Source organism: Lottia gigantea, assembly GCF_000327385.1.
Source record: "Lottia gigantea unplaced genomic scaffold LOTGIsca_36, whole genome shotgun sequence".
In the NCBI taxonomy this organism is placed as follows: Eukaryota; Metazoa; Mollusca; class Gastropoda; family Lottiidae; genus Lottia; species Lottia gigantea.
The window spans coordinates 2,291,884-2,303,421 of NW_008709220.1; the positions used below are offsets into that span (position 1 = coordinate 2,291,884).

An 11,538-nucleotide genomic window follows, 5' to 3' on the forward strand; every position below is an offset into this window, starting at 1 on the left:
ATCCCCCCAAAAACATGTTGGTTTAAGAATGGTGTTATAAAAACACTGGCCCAGGTCACTAAGTAAAGGTTTGTGATAATATAAGGTGAAATTTAAAGATTAAGATAAGATAATGTTAACTAATGATGTATCTGTTATCTGTTTAAAACAATATAACATCACTTGTAAGCTTCATCTCATCACATGATTCTATATCATTCCATTTTTAATATTTGCAATTTTTAAACTTTAGCAATGTTTGAATTCTACTATAGCAATTTGTATATTTTTACTGAAAGTTTTAAAATTTTAATTTTTTGTAAATACCATCAAACATTCCATTTTTCTTTTTATAGAAAAAATAAAAATAGAATTAAATTTGATGTCTTTCTATTTTCTTCCTGGTTTGACTGTTGAAACTTTAAAAATAAGTCAGAAAGAGTATTTGACCTGGCCCTGGGACTTAGTGGAAGAATGGAAGGAGTAAAATAGGAAGTGAATAGTGGTGTATTTGGGTGGTAATTTTTGAACCATGCCCCCTCCCACCCTGGCCATTGAAAAATATAAAAATTTATTCTACTTTCACTTCCAAAATTGCTTTAGATGTAATCTACGGTTTCCAACATTAGAAAAAGCTCCTCAAACCTCCCCACAATAACTAGTGCCCACTAAAATCCTCAAGGAAACATCAGGTGAGGGGGCCAAGCAGGGGCTACAAAATTTTCTGGGGGAGTCAATTCTTTCACTATATAAAATTATCAAAATATTTGAAAGTGGGATTGCATTGGGCGACTCGACCCCACAGAAATGTCACTGTAAAGGATGCCTGGGCGCTCATTGAATGAATTTTATTAGTTCACAAATATCATGCTCGCAAACAATTTGGAAAGGAAATTTTACGAAGTCATCACTCCCAAAAAGTCACCGGAGGAAGGGAGACAAAATTAGTTGAAGTCTGAATTTTACTTGTAATTTCTCGATTATCTCCCATGTCATGTAAACTATTGTTGGGCTCTTGAAAGGAAATCCGAAATTTCAACCTCAGGTCAAAATATAAAATGGAGTGTGCCAATGGCTGCTCCTTCCCCCGGTCCCGACTACCAAAAATACAATTGTCAAAATTTACCTGTCTGAAATTCAGATCTATCAGCTGGTAAAGCCGTCTCCATAGTCTCTATCAGCTGGTAAAGCTATCTCAAATTGGACTCTATCAGCTGGTAAAGTTGTCTGAAATTCAGATCTATCAGCTGGTAAAGCTATCTGATATTGGGTCTATCAGCTGGTAAAGTTGTCTGAAATTCAGATCTATCAGCTGGTAAAGCTATCTCAAATTGAACTCTATCAGCTGGTAAAGTTGTCTGAAATTCAGATCTATTAGCTGGTAAAGCTATCTCAAATTGGGCTCTATCAGCTGGTAAAGCTATCTCAAATTGGGTTCTATTAGCTGGTAAAGTTGAATCAAATTGGGCTCTATCAGCTGGTAAAGCTATCTCAAATTGGGTTCTATCAGCTGGTAAAGTTGTCTGAAAAATTCAGATCTATTAGCTGGTAAAGCTATCTCAAATTGGGCTCTATCAGCTGGTAAAGTTGTCTCTAATCTGGCTCTATCAGCTGGTAAAGTCGTCTCTAATTAGGCTCTATCAGCTGGTAAAGCTGCCTGAGATTGGGCTCTATCAGCTGGTAAAGCCGTCTCTAATTTGGCTCTATCAGCTGGTAAAGCTGTCTGAAATTGGGTTCTATCAGCTGGTAAAGCTGTCTGAAATTGGGATCTATCAGCTGGTAAAGCTGGCTCTCTTTAGGCTCTATCAGCTGGTAAAGCTGGCTCTCTTTAGGCTCTATCAGATGGTAAAGCTGTTTGAAATTGGGATCTATCAGCTGGTAAAGCTGGCTCTCTTTAGGCTCTATCAGCTGGTAAAGCTGGCTCTCTTTAGGCTCTATCAGCTGGTAAAGCTGTCAAATTGGGCTCTATCAGCTGGTAAAGTTGTCTTTAATAAGGCTCTATCAACTGGTAAAGTTGTCTTTAATAAGGCTCTATCAACTGGTAAAACTGTCTCAAATTGGGTTCTATCAGCTGGTAAAGCTGTCTGAAATTGGGATCTATCAGCTGGTAAAGCTGGCTCTCTTTAGGTTCTATCAGCTGGTAAAGCTGTCTGAAATGGGACTTTATCAACTGGTAAAGATGTCTGAAATTGGATTCTATCAGCTGGTAAAGTTGTTTGGTAAACATGTCTCAAATTGGACTCTATCAGCTGGTAAAACTGTCTGAAATTCAGATCTATCAGTTGGTAAAGCTATCTGATATTGGGTCTATCAGCTGGTAAATTAAATACAGTAGACTTGTAACAATCAACTAACTATCGATTTGTAACAGTTTGAATTTAAATAGAAATTATAGAACAGATTTTAACAGTTATTTTGCTTAATAATTTACGTGTAAAGAATCTATTGAATTGTAACGGCTGTAGACTTTCCGCTGTATTTAAGACTACGTGTATTTAGTGAATACGTTTTTGATCTTTAACGTACATCGTTAACGTAAACGTTAACGTATATATCGTCTATTAGAAGTTATATAACGTTATTAACTCGGGAGATATTGTAAATATTGAATATTCAAAATGAAGCTATTTATGTTACGTGTGATAATTCTGTGTGTTATTGTTATATTGAATACCGGTGTTAATTCGGAGATTGATTCGACAGACCAGTCGACTTTACAAGATGTAGGAAGTGAAGATATTGAATCGGAAATATTAGAATCTATTGAAACTATCAAGTAAGTAGATTCTCTTTATATATCAATCAAATCGAAAAAGAGCAGGCCAAATACCGCTGTCCTGGCAAAATTTCCCTCATTGTACCCTGCATGGCGTTGCCCGTCTTCATTAGCCCACATGGTGCAGAATAGTAGGACGTAAAACTCCATTTCATTTTATTTTATATATCAATTTGATTACAAATCAGCCTCTAGTATCTAAAAACAAATAACCTACTATTTTAAGAATTTTAAGAAACACTTTAATTGTTTTAGAGTTTGTGGATAACTGCACTCAATATATTCATGGTCTGAGTAATTCTTGTTTAAATTGTTTTGAACCATTATACGCCTGCTTTTGGTTTTTAAAGTGATACGGTTAGCTTGAATTGAGCTTCGCCATGCTGATGACGACTTTATATATTTCTGTGTTTTATGTATTTCAGAGATTTATTTACTGGTATAATAGAAACATCTGTTAATAATTCTGTATCTCAATCAGATTTCATCATGTCTCTTTTTCCAGTAAGTTACCAATTATCTCCCTTTATTTCAATATTCGTCTTTAGAAGCACTGGCCAAGAACATACGAAAAGAACATATTTTACATTTCTATTTTGACTTGTGAGAGGGAATTACTTAAAATTAAAGCTATCATTGTCCACTAAATAAGATTGAGATGAGAAAACATCACTGTGTAAAAAGATAAAAAAAAAATTGATGGGACAAACCCGGCTCAGTCTCTTTTATTTTCTGATTTACATAGAATTAGAAGTTTAGAAAATCTCGCTACAATGTCTATAAATGAAATTTAAACTCTGGTACAAATTTTTCTCATGTTAAAGGTTAAACTAATTCTCAATTAATATTTTTATATATTTTGTAGGAATTAGAAGAATTTGATTTACAAGATAAAGTAAGATTTTTAACACGTCTGAAACCATAACAAACATCTACTGCATTTAATCATTTTCAAACCGGCCAATCAACACGCTTCTTAGGCCCCTTAGGGAGGGAGGGGGATTTCCTCCCTGAAAAACATACGCCATTGCCCCTCCTGATATATTACTAGCCCCGCCTGATATATTACTAGCCCCTTCGGATATATTACTTGCTCTTCCTGATATATTACTTGCTCCTTCGGATATATTACTAGCCCCTCCTGATATATTACTTGCTCCTCTTGATATATTACTTGCCCCTTCAGATATATTACTAGCCCCTCCTGATATATTACTAGCCCCTCCTGATATATTACTTGCCCCTTCAGATATATTACTAGCCTCTCCTGATATATTACTAGCCCCTTCGGATATATTACTTGCTCCTCCTGATATATTACTTGCTCCTTCGGATATATTACTAGCCCCTCCTGATATATTACTTGCTCCTCTTGATATATTACTTGCCATTTCAGATATATTACTAGCCCCTCCTGATATATTACTAGCCCCTTCGGATATATTACTTGCTCCATAACATACATCTACAGCATTTAATCATTTTCAAACCGGCCAATCAACACGCTTCTTAGACCTCTTAGGGAGGTAGGGGGATTTCCTCCCTGAAAAACATACGCCATTGCCCCTCCTGATATATTACTAGCCCCACCTGATATATTACTAGCCCCTTCGGATATATTACTTGCTCCTTCTGATATATTACTTGCTCCTTCGGATATATTACTAGCCCCTCCTGATATATTACTAGCCCCTTCGGATATATTACTTGCCCCTCTGAATATGTTACTTGCCCCTCCAGATATATTACTTGCCCCTTCGGATATATTACTTGCCCCTCTGGATATGTTACTTGCCCCTCCAGATATATTACTTGCCCCTCCAGATATATTACTTGCCCCTTCGGATATATTACTTGCTCCTTCTGATATATTACTTGCTCCTTCGGATATATTACTAGCCCCTCCTGATATATTACTAGCCCCTTCGGATATATTACTTGCTCCTCCTGATATATTACTTGCTCCTTCGGATATATTAATAGCCCCTCCTGATATATTACTTGCTCCTCTTGATATATTACTTGCCCCTTCAGATATATTACTAGCCCCTCCTGATATATTACTAGCCCCTTCGGATATATTACTTGCTCCTCCTGATATATTACTTGCTCCTTCGGATATATTACTAGCCCCTCCTGATATATTACTTGCTCCTCTTGATATATTACTTGCCCCTTCGGATATATTACTAGCCCCTTCGGATATATTACTTGTCCCTCTGGATATGTTACTTGCCCCTCCAGATATATTACTTGCCCCTCCAGATATATTACTTGCCCTTTCGGATATTTTATTTGCTTCTTCGGAGATATTACTAGCCCCTTCGGATATATTACTTGCTCCTCCTGATATATTACTTTCTCCTTCGGATATATTACTTGCTCCTTAGAATATATTACTTGCCCCTCCTGATATATTACTTGCTCCACCTGATATATTGCTTGCCCCTTCGGATATATTACTAGCCCCTTCGGATATATTACTTGCCCCTCTGGATATGTTACTTGCCCCTCCAGATATATTACTTGCCCCTCCAGATATATTACTTGCCCCTTCAGATATATTACTTGCCCCTTCGGATACATTACTTGCCCCGTCGGATATATTGCTTGCCTCCTCCAGATATATTACTTGCCCTTTCGGATCTATTACTTGCTCCTTCGGATATATTACTTGCCCCTCTGAATATGTTACTTGCCCCTCCAGATATATTACTTGCCCCTCCAGATATATTACTTGCCCCTTCAGATATATTACTTGCCCCTTCGGATACATTACTTGCCCCGTCGGATATATTACTTGCCTCCTCCAGATATATTACTTGCCCTTTCGGATCTATTACTTGCTCCTTCGGATATATTACTTGCCCCCTACATATATATTACTTGCCCCCCCCCCCCCAGATATATTACTTGTCCCCCGAGAAATAAAGTTGAGCTACCGGCTTAATGCTTCTAAATAGTTATTTATACAGATTGTCTTGTGAAGCTGTTTTTTTTTTAGCTGAAAGTGATTTTTTTGTTAATTAAATAGTGTTAAACAATCTGTAACGATGTATTTTTCTCATGTAGAAAACAGGGACATTGAAATTAAGATAACTTGGAAGATCATACGAAGTCCTCCCTACCAACTTTTCTACCAATTCACTTCAGGCCTATATATTTCCCCTACCTCCTGTCACCGCCCTGTTCACCAACTTTTCTACCAATTCACTCCAGGTCTATATATTTCAGGATGTAGACCTAATAAAAGAAGATTTAAATAAATTATCTGAAAAGGCACGTGAGGTAAGAAAATTTAAAAAGAGTCCAAGTCTCTAGGGATTGTGTCGGCAAGGGAAGAGGGAGGGGACTGACAAGGGCATATGAGAAAAAAAATCTCCAGTTGGTGTTTTCCACCTTGTCGATAATCACGTGCGGAACATGCAATTGAAATGAAAGGGAATCTGATTGGATGATGACGGTCTATCTTGCAGATGATAAAACTATCGGTAATCTTGTCGTGGAAGATTTTTCTCAAAACTCTAATCGGCGACAAAAATCTCCGACAAAGACCGCTCTTGTGCCCACACCCGTAGATCATCGGAGCACATCATTAACAAAGCTAGACCTGCACTCCACCAAATATATGGTAGGAAATGGCAGCAGTAGATTCCTCTCTATTTCCCTGACCTCACGGCAATAATTCCTCCCCTGTTGAGAAGTACTGGTCTCGGACGTCTCCTTATTCAATGATTCGAAGTAAGCTGTCAACATCAATGATAGGCGTTTTGAAAAAAAAATGTAATTCTTATAAAAATTCCTTAATTTCTGATTGTAGCTTGGAGGTCTGTTAGATAAAAATGCCTTAATTTCTGATTGTAGCTTGGAGGTCTGTTAGATAAAAATGCCTTAATTTCTGATTGTAGCTTGGAGGTCTGTTAGATAAAAATGCCTTAATTTCTGATTGTAGCTTGGAGGTCTGTTAGATAAAAATGCCTTAATTTCTGATTGTAGCTTGGAGGTCTGTTAGATAAAAATTCCTTAATTTCTGATTGTAGCTTGGAGGTCTTTTAGATAAAAATTCCTTAATTTCTGATTGTAGCTTGGAGGTCTTTTAGATAAAAATTCCTTAATTTCTGATTGTAGCTTGGAGGTCTTTTAGATAAAAATAAAGATGGTCAAATTACGATGGATGAAGTCCAGCATTTAGACCCGGATGTAAGTGTTGTACTATGGGGTTTGGTTTCTTCAGACACCTCGACTTAATGATTTGTAAAAACTTTAAGTTCTGTCCTTATTTACTCAAGTTCTTGTTTATCTCATCTAAATATTCCCTGCCCACACGAAACCTATTTCAAAAAACAAATTGCGTCGGCCTCAACATAGTCTATCAGTTCAGAACATGGCTGAGAATACCTAAAAAAATGAAATGCACCATGAGGACTAGTGAAGACGGACAACACCATGCAGGGTACAATGAGAGAAATATTGCCAGGACAGCAGCATTAGCCTGCTCTTTTTCAATCCCTAACGAACCCTACACTATACCCCCAGAGTAGTGACAATATATATAGCCTATATAAGAAAGAGATATTGATTATTTTCAGGGTAAAGTAGATAAAATACTGAGAGTTATAGTCAAGATACAGAAGAATATTGATAGTCAATTCGAAGGAGAAGATGAAGGATTATTTGAAGAATATATTTTTCCGTCCGAGAAACCCGTAGCCCAGGATCCGGATTTGATAGATCTTGATGAAGATTTCATTGAACCTCGAGAAGATGTCATTGACCTTCCTGAAGATGTCCTTGACATTCATGATGAACTTTAACCTTTACGCATGAACTTTAACTTTTAGATATGAATTTTTACCTCTGTAAATGAACCTTTGTGAGATTATGGTGAATATGGGAGTGGATGATAAGTATTTTAATCTTGGCGAAGATGTCCTTGACATTCATGACGAACTTTAACCTGTACACATGAACTTTAACCTTTACACATAAACTTAACCTTGACACACGAACTTTAACCTTTACACATGAACTTTAACCTTTACACATAAACTTTAACCTTGACACATGAACTTTAACCTTTACACATAAACTTAACCTTGACACACGAACTTTAACCTTTACACATGAACTTTAACCTTTACACATAAACTTTAACCTTGACACACGAACTTTAACCTTTACACATAAACTTTAACCTTGATACATGAACTTTAACCTGATACATGAACTTGAACCTTTACACATGAACATTTACCTTTGTGAAAATGTGTCAGAGAACATACGATTGGTTAACAGGCTACAGATGAAAGATTTAGTCGAAGATGTCCTTGACCTGCACGGTGAACTTTAACTTTTTCAAATGAACTTTTGCATTTAAATATAAACTTGACCTTTTAAGGTCAATTTGATCATTGTAAATTGAAGCAGGGATAACGAATATTGCATGAATAATAAACCTCAGGAAGAATATGTTAAGGGAGAAAAGGACGTTTAGGAAATTTGTGATTCGCAATTAAATTGTGGGTTGGTATTTTATTTTATAAAAAAGAGTAAATTGATAATTTTTACTTATTTCCTAGAAACCCATCAGATAGTCTAGTTTTACCCTAAACTATCGTAGGTAGGCCTATATCATCGGAATTATGACAAGTGGGATGGTTTGTGGAGACGGTGGCCTAAACCACTATATGGTTAAATTAGATTACGTCTTTTAGCAGCTGGTAATGTAACCTCTATGTCAAAGACTAGGACTACAAAAATTCAAACAAATCCACATATTTTACAAAAGTTACTGTTATTTCTTTTACATAAAGGCCTAAAATTAAGATAAATCTAGAAATCTATGAACCATGGATAGGACTCCATACAAACCAGCCCCGTAAGTAAGAGGGGGGGGGGGGGGGCAAAAATTTCCAAGGGGGTCCTAAACTATGTGAATTGACAAGACATTCAAGTCATGTAAAGTTTTACGTGGAGGGGGGTGGGGGTGTCATGGACCCCTTAGCTCCCTTGGCACAAAGCCCAATTTCTTGTCTAATGTGAAAAATTCATTTGGTAATACCATTGTTTTGCCAATATGTTGTTTGGATTTCGGTCTCTTTTGCGGATTGGATCATTAGTACTGGTTTTATTGATTGTCACACACAAATATTAAACTTGCGCGAGTTAGAGAGATTTATTTGTAGTCTGAACTTTATCTTTAATTTTCTCAATTATTTCCCATTTCTAGCGTAAGACGCGAGTTAACGCGAGTACAAACTGAAAGTAGAACACTGTTTTGATTTCTTAAGATTAATGTCATGAATTGTCTTAAAAATTCCAGCGGAATGACTTGGGCTGTTTTCAGACATTTATATAAACTTTCATCTCAAGCTCAAATTCGTAAATGTGTCAATTTGAAGAAATTTTCTAGGAAAACTTTCGCCAGGAGCTCAGTTTCTTGTTTACAAAATCAACTTTCAATTGAATTTAGCAGTGAAACTCACCGACATGATGACTTGTTCAACAACAGAATGATGGGAACTCGTAGTTTATTGACAATCTATAACAATAATTATGTTCAGAAGAGATTCAAATCTATGAAAGGTCATGGACGGTCTGGAACAAAGGCAAAGGCGAGTTGATTACGACAACCTGTCTACTAGTCCGAAACATCTGTCTCTATTCCAGCCTCTGATAGCTATTTGGACGGAAGTCGGCTGGTGTAGAGACAGAATAAATAGGCACTGTTAAATGGGGTCATTCCATCTCCACGGGTGAGGGTGTTTTAAATCTATTTAGATACCTCAGATCTGCACAACCCAGGTATATTTTGTAGTTCAGTCTCCAGTTCCATCAAAGTATTTTTTAACAAAACTGATCTAACATCGGCCATTTAAAACTGTGTGTGCTGTCAGAAGTTCAAAGGTCACATACTCACGTAATACTAACAAAACGAAAGTTATGGTAATGGCCAACACAAATTTAGAGTCATTGTAAAAGTACTTTTATATTATGTTAGAAAAAAGGCATCTCTGAAGGTGTGAAAAATTCCCATTTAACAGGGTCTTTTTCTTCTGACTCAGTTATTCCTTCATTTTTCACTAATTTTCTTGATGAATCTTTTCAGACACTCCTTGGGAGGTTTGCATCTATGGCGCATTTACAGAGCTGCTGCATTCTGAATCACAACCTTGATAATTGTCCCCTTATTAAGACAATCTGCCCCCTATGAGTACGGTACCTGCGGAATGCTGGCCTGGTGCCGTCTCTGGAGTGAATTCACAGGTTGTGAACTGTAACTTACGTGTATATTTCTTAAAGAAAACTATTTTCGTCGCCAAATTTAATTTTGTCTGTAAGAAATGTAAGGATGTGCCATTTTTTTTTTAAAACAATCATACTTTAGTCTCAGAAACAAAAAATGGCACATCTGTCCCTTTAAACAGAAAGAAACGAGAAAGAAAGAAGATGAAGAATCTGACGAGGAAGGGGAAATAGAAATGAAAGATTTTAGCAGACGCAGAATTACCTGGTGAAGACGATCCTTCTATACCCCTGAATTATAAACATAGAACAATCTACGTTTCTACAATTCGTGCTGATTCTATTCTCAGTGGTGGTCTAGGTTTGTCCAGAAAGTAAGACATTTCTTATATTCAGAAATCTCACCAAAACATGTTGGTTTAAGAATGGTGTAATAAAAGCACTGGCCCAGGTCACTAAGTAAAGGTTTGTGATAATATAAGGTGAAATTTAAAGATTAAGAAAATAAGATAATGTTAACTATTGTTTTACTGTGCAAAAAAAAAAAAAATGATAAGTATGTCCTTTTGTTGAATTACACAAAAAATGGTGGCTTTAGATGGTGATGAGAACATAGTATCATAAAAGCACTGGTCAAGATAATAAAGTAAAGTTTTAGGATGAACGTACGGTCAAGATAAAGGTGGAAATAACAAGAAGTTGTTTCACTTGGTCCTTGACAAGACATATATTAAACGGGTCCATTTTGATACAAAAAGAAAATAAGTTTTTATAAAAAATTCCTCCTTTCTATTTCAATTGATAATTGTTTCTGATTGTTCTTTCAACTGAATAAAATATATTTATAAAGTTGTTAACTGAAATGATGTTTGAGAGATTAACACATTGAATAAAACTGAGGTTACCCAGGTTGAGAACTATGGTAGTGGGTGTTTGTATCGTGAGTAGGCTGACCTCCTGACTGACAAATTTCTTATTATTTTATATGGAGAATATCTCATGCTGTGAACTTCATTGACAATATTGTAAAGGATATTCTAGTTTTCAGCCGCCAAACCTGAATCATTCATAGGAATTTAAAGTATGTATTTTTTTCAGTCGAACAGATGAAGTGTTTTATTCTAGTATGTTACGACTCAACGGAGAGAAATTATTAAAAAAAAGTAAAAAGGTCAGTTTATTGGAAATCTTTTGAGGATTGACACTGTCAATATCTGGACAGCAACATTAGCCTACTCCTTTTACATGAGTTCCTACTGTTTGGTTTATTGTCCCATCAGATGACTAGACACTTTGTCATGTCAGCCCCTCTTACCTGCATCACTGACAGGGGGAAACCGGGTTGAAAAATCCAAAGATATTAGATACTGTAGGGGGCTTGGTTTATTGTCCCTGAGGATTGGACGCTTTTGTCATGTCAGCCCCTCTTACCTACATCACTGACAGGGGAAACCGAGTTGTAAAATCTAAAGGTATTGACTCTGGATTGAACCCTGGACTTTCAGGTTAGCGAGCAAGTGTCCAACTCAATGAACCAC

At 36.4% G+C, this 11,538-nt stretch overlaps 1 protein-coding gene across 1 annotated transcript; it reads left to right on the forward strand.

Annotated features, from left to right (window-relative positions):
- Positions 1-2,597: 2,597 nt before the first annotated feature.
- Positions 2,598-7,569, forward strand: LOTGIDRAFT_162920 (hypothetical protein; the record flags this gene model as incomplete). The annotated part of the gene is made up of 8 exons (XM_009058939.1): positions 2,598-2,755; positions 3,181-3,259; positions 3,621-3,650; positions 5,990-6,043; positions 6,576-6,626; positions 6,664-6,714; positions 6,884-6,955; positions 7,345-7,569. The coding sequence occupies 8 exons, from the start codon at positions 2,598-2,600 to the stop codon at positions 7,567-7,569; spliced, it is 720 nt and encodes a 239-aa protein (XP_009057187.1).
- Between the last annotated feature and the right edge of the window lie 3,969 nt (positions 7,570-11,538).